Here is a 15,470-nt window from a genome sequence, read left to right on the forward strand (position 1 = left end):
AAATTACTATTTTAAGTATTTAGAATTAATGTAATTACTATTTTAAGTATTTAAGTATCTGTATAATTGAGAGGAAACTATTGATAGGTAAAAAGTTAGACAGACAGAGAAAAAGACAGACAGACAGACAGACATTTAGATAGATCGGGTCTCACAGAGCTGAATGAGTCATCAGCTAAAGGAGCTGTGCTGTTTATCTTGTAGTTCAATGGGGGTATGTTGTATATTGTCCAGAATGTGTGAGTCTACTGAATGTATTTTGTGTAATGTTATTGGCTAAGGGTCAGCATGAAATTATTTTAGATTTTTAAAATTATTCAACATTCCCTTGCATTAATATTTGCATTCCCGCACAACAGTTTTCCATTCCCTCTAAGTAGTTTTCTTGCTCATATTTTAATAATCGAATGTTTTTGCTCACACACAGTCCACAATTCATCTATCTGTACCCGCAAAGCTGTCAGCAGTCCTGTAACTCTACTGTATCACAAATAAAACTCCATCCTCAAGATTACAGACGTTTCCTTTACATTTCAGAAAGCACTTTAGTTGTTACTCACTAATGACTTATCCAATGTGTACTAAGCAATGGCAATAAATCTCCATATTTTATTCTATCTATTTTTTTTTACAGGGGTTCACAATACAGTGGAAATTACAGGAAACACAAAATTACTGTGAGAGAAAAAAAAAAAGAATGAAAAAGAAAAATCATATTGTGACCTTTTAGAAGCACTATTTAGTTTAATAGTATCCTTTACATTATATAGCTATTTGGATCATAGTCAGTGTTGCATGTTCTGAATAAAGGGTTATATTTCAAACTCATTTTCTCATCAACATTCTTGTGTACATATGTGACAAAAAAACAAGTGTAGTTGTGCACACCCTCGTGGATTTCATTTCCAAAATCTAATTTAGCTTAGTTAGACACAACAGTGCTGTGCCTTCAGCTCTGTGGATCACTGTGTTAAATGTGCTGAGTGCTGCTTGTGTCCCGGAGTAAAACCCTTGTCAATTAGCAGACTAATCTAAAGTCTATATGACAGAGATGCCACTTATTCAGGGAGAATTTGAAGGAGAGCAGAGACACATCGGCCTGACCATCACCTGACTGACCATGATATCTCCTGCTCCAGCTTAGCCCTTCACTTACACACACACACACACAGAATACTATACTACTGTATGCTATACTAATACATGAGTATTTTCTAATGCTACTTAATGCTTTAAATCCATTCACCTGATTCCTCAGGGGGTTATTGGTGCCCATTATTATTAAAATATACATCATTACATGAAGCCTACATCTAATAATATTTTTCCATTTACTGCTAAATCATAAATTAAACAGACATATTTGCATCCAGCATATGACAAATGTATATGAGCCAACGACACCAATGTGTTTTACTCAAATACATACAGATGATCCCTTTTTAGTTTATTTGAGTTAGTTCATTTTGGATCATTAATAATGTCTAAAATTTGAGACCCACTTGCATGTCCAGCCGAGTGTATTTGAGTGAGAACCGGGTGGTTTTGAGGTGAAGAGAAACCAGCGTTGTCAATCGTCACAGCTGAATCTGGAGTCCCTCTGTAGTCTGTAGAAGCCTGAATATCCAACATACACATTCACACACACACACACACACACACACACACACACACACACACACACACACACACACACACACACACACACACACACACATACACACACACATACACACACACATACACACACACATACACACACACACACACACACACATCTCAGCAAAAGATATTACCATAATAATTAAACCTACTCAATGCATTTTTGTATGAGTCACTGTACATAAGGTATAGCGTCCCAGAATCATTCTGATTTTCTGATGGTAAATGAAGGTCCTTACCACAAGCTGAACCTTTCCACCATTCAGAATTTTAGGGTCAATCTCCGGGAGGAAATGATCACTAGAAACGTACAGGTAAAGTTACCGGACTAGTACTTTAACCAATTATGGTGCTTATACAAAAATTTACCTTAAAGCAAATTCAATTTTAAACATAAAATCATGCTGTCCTGTGTAAATCGTAATCAGATTACGGATTATTCCATCAGTTGTAGATCACAAAGTTCTCATCATGCAGAACAGACTCACCTCACAGAGGGGGCAGAGCTTTCCCGGCTTGGCATGGCTTGGGTTTGGAGCCACTGGTAGGTTCTGTGGCGTGTCTGTGTGTGCTTGTATGTCTGCTCTGGCTCTCCTCTGACTGCCTCCTGAGCACTCACATCTCCTCTGCCAGCTACACTTGACATCAAACATCAAAGTCAGTCTCAAATAAGAATAATTTGTTTTTGTCATGCACGGACCTCGGGCCCCATCGGCTCTGGAGTTACCACAGAGTTTTATGAAGGGCATGAAAAACAAAAATCATACAATATTCCCAGAGAATGAATGATAGATAAACAGCCAATACAAGTGAGGGTGGACAATTATGTTTTATTCAAACTCTAGAAGAAAAATTGAATGTTTGACAGACAGTTAGCAATGTCGAGTTTATCAAGCCTTGAGAGATAAGTGCAAGCAGCATGGCCTGTTTACACTCAAGCTTACGAGGCCATTTGTTTTGGAAAGCTTTACGGGGTAATTACTAACGCTTCATCGGTGGCTCACTCAGGCAAATAAAGAGGTTTGCTTTCAGTAGGTTTTGTGGTTTCTTTTTAAACCTGCTGAGCAGTGATATTAATTTACCCTGAACATCCAGAGAGGAAGCAAGCACATGATTTACAGTCAGTGTCGAAGCGCGACACCAGAACGCTGTAACTCAAAGCAAAAACACAAACTCTCAGTGGAGAGCGGCGCAACCGGGGAGGAGTGTGAATTGATAACAACTTCTGACAGCCAAGTGCTGGAACTAATGAGACACTTATTTAAATCCTTCTCATGGTTTTGCCAAGATGTAAAGTGCAGCCGGGGTTTATGGGGTACAGTCGTCATGGGTTAATTGGAAATCCACTAAAAATGTCAAGTGATTAACTTCTCACGTAGAGTTCAAATGGAGGAAATAGGTAGCACTTAATGGTGTTGAAAAGTCACAAATTGTCCAAAGGGGAAACATTTAGACTACTCAGATAGCTAATAGAGTTAGAAATTTATAGCTTCTTCAAAGATTATAGATAAATAGATAATAAAAATGTCAATATGTCTTGATAGTCCAATATGTCTTGATACTACACTGCATTCTAGTGAGAATGTCAATGAAAAAAACCAAATGAAGTTCAAACTTCAAATCAAGAAAAATAGAAATGTTAATATGTTGTAATTAATGTTGCACATACTCTGTACTGCTTATTGCACATTTCCAAAAAGCTACACTTTCCTAATGAAATGGTTACAGAATTAAATAAAATACATTTATTTATGCAAAGGTGAATTTAAACATGCATAAATTTACATAATACAACGTAGAAAAAACTGTGGATAATGTGTGGGGCAAAAAAAGCTCTTTGCACATGCTGTCTTAAATTTCAGTTGATTGCTGTTTTGCACAATACTTTACATTACCTCATGCAACTGCTGCTATAATACTGTGTTCATTCCAGTATTTCTGTGCACGCAATATTGATTGAATATACAGTATTTACACTGGTCGGCACTGGTTTTGTTTATTGTCTTTTTTGCGTATTGTCTTTTGTGTGATGTCTTGTATTTTTTTGTTTGCCCTTTTGTCCTTCACTGTTTTTCTGTCTTTTTGTCTTGTCCTGCACTGTTTGCACCTTATCTTTGTCTTTATTTTATGTAGCACCGTGGTCCTGGAGAAACGTTGTCTCATTTCACTGTGTACTGCAACAGCTATATATGGTTGAAATGACAATAAAAGCTTCTTAACTTGACTTGAAAAAATGCTAGAAATATAATGTATAAATTATATATTTAATGATTATTGATGAAATGAAACATTTCAATAAAACATTATGTCCACCTCTAAAGAGGTGAATAAATAAATAAGTAAATTGAAAATTTACCAACATTTCAAGGATTTCTGTAATATCTTCTTAATAGCGACAGGAATTAAGCTGGAAAATTTCATGAATGCAGGTCATCGAAAAACTCTGTATTAATTTTGGTATTATGGCATTAGTATTATTGTATTATTCTAGAAAAAAAATATATTGAGAAATGTTCAAAAATGTAATGTTTTAAAAAGCTGCAATTTATTCAAAATCTGAAAACCGATTTAAGCAAAAGCATCATTTCTAAATGTAGAAATGCCTCACCTTATTCTGCATAGTAAGTGAAATTCCAAAATCATGAAATACAACTTTTAAAATGAAAAGTTTTAATTTGAAATCTTTAATAAAAATTATTCGAAGGTCTACAACCTTGGTTATTATGTGTACTGGCTAAAACTAATAACTGCAATTTAAAACAAATATTCATGAAGAGTTTGGCTATAACGTTGGGCCTGAGCAGAAATGAGACCCCCTCGGGTTCCAGCATGGCCCCTGATCTACGCAGCCTCAGGACATTCAGAGGCCGCAGGAGTTACGCCTGTTAAGCAGGGCTCTTAAGCACATTAGGTAATACTGAGCTGAGTATGGCAGCAACGAAGCTGACCTGTCACCATATCAGAGAATCATCTCTTTCAGCCTCCTGCATGTTAAGCCGTCAAAGAGCAGTGGGCAGCGTACCTGAGGCCACCCTGTCCGCCCCGGAACACAGACAGAAGGTCAAACATAGTTTACAGACTTACAAGGGAAATAAAAGTTCTGCAATCATGGTTCTAATTACTGTGCTTTTGTTGTATGTTTTCCCGGTGAAGGAAATCATTACTAAGCTTTAATGCATTTAAAAAGAAAAAGAAAATATTAAAATGGTAATATGTAAAATATAGTTAAATGACATGGTCAGCTCTAACTGTTAACTGTCTAAAAGTGAGTGGAGTGATGGAGTGATTTCGATTATAAGACTGAAGACATGCTCACTTGTATGATAACTAAATTTTGGAGCATTTTTGTGACTAGCTCATTCAAGTGGAATTCAGGTTTGGAGATGGCAGATCTATCTGACCACAATGAAGCCATGGGACAGCAAGCAACCACATACACACACAAACACACACACACACACACACACACACACACACACACACAAAACATGAAATGGCCTCTTGTGCTTAAAGGATGTAATACATGCCTGTGTGCATATATGAGTGCAAGTGTGTGTGTGTGTTTGTGTGTGTGTCTATGTTATACCCATGGGGCTTTGAAAGTTTGGGAGTTCTTTTGGCAGACTCAAAGGAGGAGGTCAGGTCTTTTATCGTGAGGTTCTGTCTCCTACTTTCATTTGCCCTAGGTCAAGCCTTCACCTCCAGAAAGCAGACCACAGGCGGTCAACCAGCGGTCAACACACACAAACACACACACACACACACACACACACACACACACACACACAACATGACATGCTGTTCAAAGTGTGTACGAATCATTGGCTACAATGCAGATCCATAACAGTCATCAAAAACTCAATGCTAAATAAAACTAACTAAACTTCATGAGTTCAGATCAATGATTACAAACACACACATTACTAGGAGGACGATAAAATTGTCTTTTCAAAAGAAATGTCAAAGAATAAACTTTTAGAAATGAATGACAAAAAAATGACGATATGACGTTGCCTATGAATCCTATTCACATGCACTAAATACTAAATATCTATAACAAAATAAATATATATAACACAAAACTAATACATCATTGCCTGACTATTTGCTGTTTATGAGAGTTGCTTAGTACTGAATATGATCTCACTGAATATCTATCATACTTATCTACAACAGCATGACCATCTCACTAATCATGTTACCTACGGAAAGGAAACACGAGATACAAAGCCAAGATGTCTGCAGTCGAGGAAGGCTTTCAAAAAAATTTAAACAAACAAAAAACAAAACAAAAAAAACCCTAAAACAGCCACTGCAATATGCAGAACACTTTACCTTACATAGTCAAATAAAACTATTCATTTTCTACATAGCACAAGCCTGATGAATTACACTGTTCGTTGGCTATAACTTATCTCAGCAGACCTCAGGTCTATCATTCAATAAATTCTCTGGAGTAAATCATTTCAGGAACCTCGTTTTCCACACAAGAAGTGTGAAATTGAGCAGATAACGAGTCAGGAGGTCAGAATATTGGGCACAGGATTTATGTGTATTCCCTGAGCACATGCTCACAAAAAAACAAGCGTTTCACTGGCTGTTTTAATCCAACCACAGAGACGAGCAAACGCAGCAGTGACGGCAGGACAGGGCTCTGGATGTTGTCGGCTACAGCTGTACACTTTTCTTTCACAATACCCCATAGATATGTACTAAATATATTTCCCACATTCACAGAATTAAATTCATTGTGCTGATTAATTTGTTTTAAAAAATTGCCAAAAAATACATTTGGGTTATATGTTATTATATTATTGCAGTCTTTCTTATAATTAGTTTCTACTTTGCAGATATGTGCTATATTTTATTAATATTGTATACAACTTTATAAACTCTGATCCGTTCCATCCTGTTACATATTCACTTTCCTCTGAAGGAGGAATGGTCTTTGGGGTGGGTGACATCTTAAGGGCTCCTTGACTAGATGATGTGTTTTGGGGTGCATGGTTGACTCTGACCTGCGCAAGGCACCGACGCTGCGCCCCTAGGGATGCCCTCACGCCTCGGGCCGAGCACCGCTCCCCTGCTCTCCCCGGCTTGCATTTCAGCCCCCTGCTCTGAGCCCCCTTCTGGAGGTGATTAGCCCCAAAGCCGTGACAGATTCTTTCCGAGATATCTGACTCGCCCGTGTTTATTTTATCCAGGCTCTCTTTTGTGGATGTGCTGGACATGAAGTAACCCACTTGAAAATGGGGATCAGCTTACATACACCAGGAGACTGCTGGAGGAATCGCAACAACAAAAAAATAATAAGAAGAAGACAAGACAACAGCAAGTGAGAAATCTTTTTCGTCATGAGAGGAAATACATTCCTTGCATCTCAGTATCTACCCCATTTAAATGATAACCACCCCCATGACTACCCTCTATCTAATAGCCCCCTTTTACTGACAGCTATTCTCTCTGTCTAGTATATTGACACTGAACTACAGACAAATCTCTCTCTCTCTCTCTCTCTCTCTCTCTCACTCACTCACACAGAGGAGTCTGGAACCCCTCAGTGTTCTACCTCCACTGCACTTAACTCGATTTCACACTTCGGCTCTGCAACCAAGTCCTCTTGAAATACAATCATCTTGTTTATTCTCTATCATCCCAAACAACTTAATGGCTGGCTATTAACAGCCATGTCATGTGCCTTCAATTTAATCAAGGTAAGCTTTGCCCAGGTTTTCCAGTGAACCAAAGAACTCTAACTCAGACCATGTTCCTCAAAGAATGTTAACATTATCCATGTTACTATTGAGAACTCGCTATATCACGTCCTTTAAAGCTTGCAGATTTTATTTTTTTGGTCAGTTGTAGTGATGTCAGTTGAACTGTGATGTCTTGATCCTACCTTTAATTACCTCTCAGTATTCAGGTCTGGATTATTGGATCGCCATCACCACAGGCTGCATGTTGTGGTTCCTGAACAGAGCCAAATGTACTGCTGGGTCTGTGAGACCAGAACACAGACTGACAGACCGAAACAGAGTTAAAATGAGCTCATGCTCAGACACAGGACCCAAACCGCACTATCACTTCGAATTAGCAGAGTGCATGGCTTCAACAGGAGCAGAGACTTTCTGAGTTCCACACAGACCCTCATTTCATGGGCCCATGATTGGATTTGTGGCATTAAGAGTCACGCTCTTCTGACCCTGATCAAATCCAGCTTCAGGCCAGGCCTTTGGGATCTTGGCACGGATCAGGACTACTGTCTCTGGGGTTCTTCTCATGCTCATAGAACCGTGAAGTAACTTCAGAACAAGTGACTCTTCTATAGCTCCTCTTATTAATAGCCAAGCTAAGGCACACAAAGCAGTGCAGAACAGTCGATTCCGGAAAAGTGCTCGGAAATTCAGGCAAATTAAACATGACAGAAAGAAGGAGAGCTGCTTGCTGTTATTGCGTTCCATTGCTCTAAAAGGAAAGCCTGCGTGCTAGCGTAACACCAACCAGAGACAAAACGAGAAAACAATAATCATTTATTAGAGACAGACATTGTTTTGAGAATTGTTTTTTTTTACATTAAACTGCTCATTTACAGTCCACATGTTCACCATGCTAAATATGTGCAGATACTTTTAGTAATCCTTTTCAACCCGAGTGAGATTTTTCCACAGCAAAAGTTTTCATTTCATACAGTACATGTATGAAAATAGTGGTATGACAGCTACAAAGATAAAGAATGAAAAATGGCTACAATAATTATAAATTATTATTTGCTATTTATTTACAAGTGGCAGCAAGATGTAAATGGTAGCTTACCACTTACATTATTTACAAGTGGTAGCTCAGTGGTCAAGATGATGACCTAGTGATCAGGAAGCTGTGAGTTTTGAATCCCAGGACCGAATGCTGTAAATTTTCCCTACACTGAAGACACACAAAATTTTCTCTTCTCCATTTGTCTATTCCCTAAAATGCCTTTATTATTACTTGATAAACAGAACAACAAACATAACCAATATAAATGCTTGTATTATGCTTACCTAAGTATTTTTTCCGATGCTTTTGCTTCCGGGGCTTCATCCTCTGAGCCCTTTTTAGCATAAGATGGGCAGTGGAACCACTGGTAATACCCCTGATAGAAGTGAAACACACCTTAGGATCTTTACGATGATCTTTAAAAATAAAACAATTTGTTTAATAATAAGTTTACCATTCTTCCAGAATTTTCTCAAATCTTTCTGAGAAACATTTTCCTTGTGTGGATGCTGGTGACTGTGTACTGAAAAAGACATAAAACACACAATTCATCTATAAATTGTCCATACGTGAAGTATTTACAGTAATCAATACACAAGGTGTTAGTTTTGATGTACAGATTCTACAAGTTACTGGAACTCTACTTCCAAATGATCTCTCAATTTCTGTTTGGATGAATCGTGGTGGAGAGCAACTATCTAACGCATCATTCTAAAATCACTACAGGTTAGTGTACTGTAGCATATGATGTACAACATTTTCATCTTCATCAGACCATTTTGTAAGTCCTCTTTCACTGTAAAATGGGGCAGATTCATCCAGTTATAGAATAGAAATTTTCTTCGTAGGTTAAAGGTGATTAGTGGGAATGACTTTGTACTGATTTGCAGTGAAGATTCTATCTAATGGAATAAGTGGAGGAATATTTATTTATTATAAATATATATATATATATTATATTAATTTATTATAAATAAGTTCAAATATAACCAAATAATATTCAATTAAATTTATTTATTAATTTTGATTATTTTTTTTGTAGTGAAAACAAAAGCCAAAGTGCAATGACTTATGTACCTTGATGTCACTCTCAAACATTGAAATTTATCCATTATAACATCTCCGACTAGCACAAGCAACACAAATGACATAATGTTTAATTCAGTTTCTGTTTAGATGTGGTGACGTTTGTTATGCAGGTGTTTACCTGGTGCTTGGATCAGGTGAGTGACTCTGCTCTGACACTGGTGCTTCACCACTGCTAATCCAGGCCTGTCTTGGCTTCCATGGCTGCACACATGCACTCTTCTGAAGTTCAGGCAGATGAAGCGGAGGCTTCTGAGAAAGCATATCGTTAATATAATCTTTACGATCTGATACTATAACATCCTACTTTACAGACAAGAAAAGGAATGCAACTTTACAGAAATGTGTTTTCCTTTCAAATCATTAGGTAAAAAAATCCTTCAAACTCTTATCACACACAATCTTTTCCTCAGAATTAAGGTTATCATTATTATATATTACGTTTTATACTCTCAAGCTCTTACAGCTGCATGTGGAATGTGTCTTCATTTTTTTTGTATAGAAAATTCACAATCATGAAGTGGAGAAAGATAAAATCATCCTGATGTTAACATCTGCTGCCTACACAGCCAGTTAAATTCCTTTAACTTATTTAATGTACCGTATTTCTTGAGCTCCATCTTTTCCTGAGCTTTAACATTATTACATTAGGCATTAAAATGGTCCTTTGTAGCAGCTGTACTGCTTCATAGCTTAGCTACTGTGATGCAGATGGTTCAGTTGAAAAATGACATCTGCTGATTCAAAGGAAGTTTAAAGCAGCATAGAACGTAATGGTGTTTTTGGAGGTAATAAATTTGATGATTAATCACCAAGAGGTTTTCGGATTGGGCCAGCTCACAGACAGTGGGAGGGCTACTCAGCCTGTTACCTTTGGCAGCAGAAGCTGTTCTGAATATGGCAGCACTGAAGACGGCGACATGTCAGGATGCAGAGAAATCCAGTCCTTCTCCATAGCTTCCTATTCAGAACACATCCAAATTTGTGAGAACTGAAATAGTACCTTATTTCTCAGAGAATGGGGCTGCATCTTTTTGAGACTTTTGTCCTGATTACAAAGTGCAGCTTACTTTGTTTATTGTGTCAACGCAATTTGTTATCTTAAAGCATATGTTATCTGAGTCAAACATTAAAGCCCTTTATGACACGGATAACAAATAAATATTTGATAAACTGCATTTACTAAATTAAAAAAGTATGTTTTAGTTTAAGTTCAGTTCAAACATACTAAATTTATGCAAGAAGGGCACATCATGATTTTTTTCGATTCATTATTAACTTTATGTTTGTTGAACATTTGTTATACATATTTTAACATACCAGGTTGCATCTAAGCTAGGAAGAACATAGCTGAATTATTCTACTTTATAGCAGTATAGAAGAAAATAAAAACTTTCTTTTAATGTTTATTATAGCTTGCCCTAATAATGCTGTAGTTATGGCATATCGTTTAAGTGATGCCATATTCGAGAACCATATTATTACTCTGTCCAAACAGAAGTGAGATTTCAAAAAATATGTACTATAAATATGTGTTCTAAAGATTACAGACACCTGACCATCTCACAGATATGTACATATTCAACATCTTCTTCGAGATTTAGTTCTACTTTACTGTTATAATAAACTCCAGTCTGAGGAGGCTTTTCACTAGATTTGGCAATGTGGCTGTTGGGATTTGAGCTCATTCAGCCACAAGAGCTTTAGCGAGGCACTGATGTCTGGCGTGGAGCCCTGGGGTGCAGTCAGAGTTCCAATTCAACCCAAAGATGTTCACTGGGGTTGAAGAAACATCATACACATCTGCTCTGTTGCTCTGCTATGGATGCATGACAGGGATTAAAGCTATGCACACCAAAAACATCGAGGCTTTGAGGATATAAGATCCAGAGAGTGATCTTACACCATGAAGAAGCTAAGCATCGCCTCCTGTCTTCGTTACTTGTTGATTATTATGACTTTTATTTTTTCTTCAGCTAATTGCTAATGACAGCTCCCCACCTCCACATTAGGGGTGCCGTCAGCTCCACAGCACAAGCCGTCCATCTGTGTACTGATTTCCCAGCTATGACAACAACACCATGACTCTGCTTTTACCTCATCAAAAACGAATTCATCCATGTCCACCTCCTCAAAGGCCTCATCTCCCTCTGAAATCTGGGTGAGCATGAGAGCATGAGTCAGCCTCTTCCGTAGCATGTAGCCCCTCCATACAGCCTGCAGGGGCAAACACACAAGCCCATGAATCACATGCAAACGTAAATATTGTGTGTTATCCCATTAGGAAGATAAAACATGTTAACCTCTCTTTAATTGCCCCGCGGTCTGCTGTTTGAACTTTTGGTGACTTAAGCAGTATAAGACAAATGGAACACTGGGACACCCTTAAATCTCTATATTCCCCACAGATTGGGGGATGGAAGACTTCAGAACCGTGCCGATCAGTATCCGAGTGCTCACACTTCACCAAAGCACTGGAATTTGATTCATCTTTTTTTTTTTTACTCTGTCAATCCCTAGGGGACTCATTAAGCATTAGGAGCATGAGAGAAAATCTGTCTCAGAATTTATGTGAGCAAAGAACAGCCTGCTTCGATAAGTACTGGTGCGCCATTCAAAACAAGCTTGTGGCAGTAATAGTGTAATGAAGATGATTTAATTTTATTCCAGCTTTCTTTATTACATTCATAAAATGAGGAATTGAAAACACTCTTTCAAGAAGCGAATCACTGTGCAAAGTCTGCTTGCTCAGAAACACTTGAGAACCACTGTAACTTTACTTCTCGCTAAGTTAGCTGTACCTGAATGACGGTGGCAGCGTAGTCTTTATTAAGACACTCAGGCTTGGTTGTGCAGGATTTCACTTCTCTTTGATGACTTAATCTTGCAGGAGCTTTTGCAGGTGGCCCTAAATGGCTCGTTCGTCTCTTCTGTCTGTGTTCACGCCAACGGCGCTGAATCACCATAACTGCCACTCTGAATAATAGCAAAGAAAGTCATTACAGATGATATAAAGCTGATAGATTATGGGTGACTAAATGTATATCTCTTAAGTCACGAATCAAATGAATTTATCAAGTCAGATGAGAGGTAAGGACAGGATGAATATTGTAGGTGATGTGAGAGTGATTTAGAGATGATTGATGGATGATGGAATATTTTTGCTAAAGGAATAAACTACACTACATTTGAAGTGAGCATGTGATTACAACCGAAAATACTTTTAACACAGTTACCCGTACTGAGAAAATAATAAAAAAGTGTTTACTTAAAACAGACTTTTAATAGAAGTCTATTACATTTGAATTTTGAATTTTTAGGCTACAATTCTTACACACTAACGATAAATACCTTAGAATAAGACACATTTGACAATGGAACATAAAGTAAGTAAATAAATAAATAAAGTAAATAAATAAATAAAAGCCAATCCTACTCTCTGACAATGTAGCTCAATTTTTTTGAAGAGCTGAAAAGTTAAATGATAAAGACTTAAAACCTTATTAACAAATACTGTATTCAGAAATACTTAGATATATGTTTTATATAAAGGTTTATTGGTTGAATTCATCATCTGCCCTTTTTTTCAGTAATGGGAAATACTTTTCTGTGGTAAATGCTAATAGGCTACAGATTTGGTGGACTGAGAATAAAAAAAAGAGTGTTCCTTTGCATCTAAACCAGACATATCTATTAAAAAAAAGCGAAGGATGCAGATGACTTTATATAAATGTGTGGATAGAAAACAAGAATCCTGAGAAAATTCATATCACTCATACGTTTTGAGATCCATCCTGGATGTCTGGACACCATGTTTGTTGTATCTTTCCTCATTTGCTTGTGTCTCCCTGAATTTCTGAGTAGGACTTATGCAGATATCTGCACAACCAGCTTTATGGTCATCAGAAGTGGGCTGGAAATGGTGGATAAAATTGGGCAGATGTGGTGCTTGCCAGCTCAGAGTCTTGTGCTCTGCTGGATTTGGGGTTCTCTCCTGACCACTTTGCTCCTGTGATAATTTCCAGTCAGATAATTCCTGTAGATTGCTGGAGGCCACAGGTTCTTTCACGGCTGTCTTACATACACCACTGTTCCCATACTCATGAGCGTAGCGTTGCTCTTCTGCCAACTGAAACAGCTCAGCAGTGTGGTTACCAACCAGGAGCTGAGCATGTAGCGCAGATGGAGCTGAGCTGTACAACACATAAACACACAACATTGTACGAGTTAAATCTTCTGCCATAAAGAAAAGACCAAGTTCAACAATAACAAACAGCATCACCTAACAAAAACAAACAGAAGAGTTAATAGAGTGAGCAACTAAGTGAGTCATAAAAGGAAAATGAATAAATGATTCAGAATGAACAAAGAATGTGTTCTGAACAGATGCAAATACATATATAAATAGCAGGTGGACTCTTGTTCATTTTTTTGTGAAAGCTTCAGAGGGCATCTGGTTGAGTTTACAGGTGTTTATCACTGTATCGAGATGTGTGGCTAGAATGCAACAAAAAGTCACTTTTTTTGTACCTGTTTATGCAATTCTTATTTAAATATTAAATAAAAACCTTTTTTTTGTTTAGGCCATGCCCACTTTAGATTAAATCCATATAATTGCCTAATAAATAAATAAATAAATAAATAAATAAATAAATAAATTGTTATAAGCTTTAGTTAAATTAAATAATTAGAATTAAACTGTTTATTTTTTAGCATTTCTAGGCTGAAGTTCAAAGTGAGTTAAAACTCCCAAATTTACATCCGTTTTTGTTGTTATTGTTGTTGTTGTTATTTATTTATTTATAACTGTAACTGGTGTGGAAAACAAGAATCTTCTGAAGAATCTTTCAGGCTTACAATGCTGAATACAGTAATATATCCTTTTTACACACCCATTTGAACCGTCGTAATTCTTTGAGACTATTAATGGATAAAGCTCTAGCTTTAGAAGTGTTTTAATTTCATGTTTAAAAAAAAATGCACAGCATTCTATCTGACTGCATACTTTTACTTTTAGACAGCTGTTGCTGAAAGTCTCACTGTCATAGAATGAGACTTTTCATGATGTGGATTAAATGTGTACAAAGGCATCTCAATCTCACGCTAATTATTCTATTAGCAACGGCTGCTTCTCCCGCTTCTAATCCTGCCCTCTGAGCTCTCTGTATCCTCTCAGGCCATACAGAACCCCTGCTATGTCAATCCTTAGACAGGGCACAGAGGCATCTGAACACACACATACACACATGACTTCACATTCATCCTATTGTGGTAAAAATCCCATAATAATAAAATGAACAGAAACATAAGTGATGTTAGAAACATAGTCAGCTCTTCATTAAATAAATAATAAAGTGACACATTTTATTCAATCATTAAAAATGCTAATGTCAGTTCAATTTGACATCTGGATTTAACTTCCTGTATAGAAAATATTCCAAGGCAAATAAATATTCAAACTTTTTCTATAGACAATCTACATACTGACACCTGAAGGCACAATTGAGGAAGAACGCACCATTCATGAGTTTACTGCTAGAGAATTTTAGACGTCTGGATGCTAATCAAAGGTACAAAGGACACAATGGTGAGCCAGTGTTTCATGTGCAACTCTTCTGGTCACTATGTGCCCGCTTAGCAACCCAGTGCTACAACTTCACCAGACGGTGGACTCTTCACCTTCCCTGGGGTGAGCTGGGGATTGACACCAGGTCAGGTCAGATGTTAATTAGCTCTGGTGGTCCATGTAGGGGCCAAAAAGAGGCTTTGTGCAATATGTCAAACACAAGGCGAAAGGATTTGGGTAGCTATCAAAAGTCTTCACAGCTATTTAGAGGCAAATGTTTAATCCAGAAACAGTCACTTTTGTAATAAAATCAGAAAAGACAAAGAATCTCATTATCACACAGTCAGAGGACTAGTCAGAGGTGTCTGACCAGTGAACACTGTCTATAGTTGGTCTTAGCAGC

The 15,470-nt window shown here is 37.4% G+C and overlaps 1 protein-coding gene across 1 annotated transcript in view; it reads right to left on the reverse strand.

The window, feature by feature from the left end:
• The window catches only part of lrriq1 (leucine-rich repeats and IQ motif containing 1), a 32,924-nt gene that overhangs the window by 1,673 nt on the left and 15,781 nt on the right, over nt 1-15,470 (reverse strand). The window contains exons 16-25 of the mRNA XM_060878037.1: nt 13,281-13,694; nt 12,303-12,477; nt 11,599-11,718; nt 10,373-10,462; nt 9,623-9,753; nt 8,870-8,938; nt 8,700-8,791; nt 2,151-2,295; nt 1,902-1,962; nt 1,503-1,617 (exon numbers count right to left, since the gene is read on the reverse strand). Coding sequence (XP_060734020.1) covers nt 1,503-1,617; nt 1,902-1,962; nt 2,151-2,295; nt 8,700-8,791; nt 8,870-8,938; nt 9,623-9,753; nt 10,373-10,462; nt 11,599-11,718; nt 12,303-12,477; nt 13,281-13,694 — 1,412 coding nt within the window. The remainder of the gene's footprint in view (nt 1-1,502; nt 1,618-1,901; nt 1,963-2,150; nt 2,296-8,699; nt 8,792-8,869; nt 8,939-9,622; nt 9,754-10,372; nt 10,463-11,598; nt 11,719-12,302; nt 12,478-13,280; nt 13,695-15,470) is intronic.

Source organism: Tachysurus vachellii, chromosome 9 (assembly GCF_030014155.1).
Source record: "Tachysurus vachellii isolate PV-2020 chromosome 9, HZAU_Pvac_v1, whole genome shotgun sequence".
Taxonomy (NCBI): domain Eukaryota; kingdom Metazoa; phylum Chordata; class Actinopteri; order Siluriformes; family Bagridae; genus Tachysurus; species Tachysurus vachellii.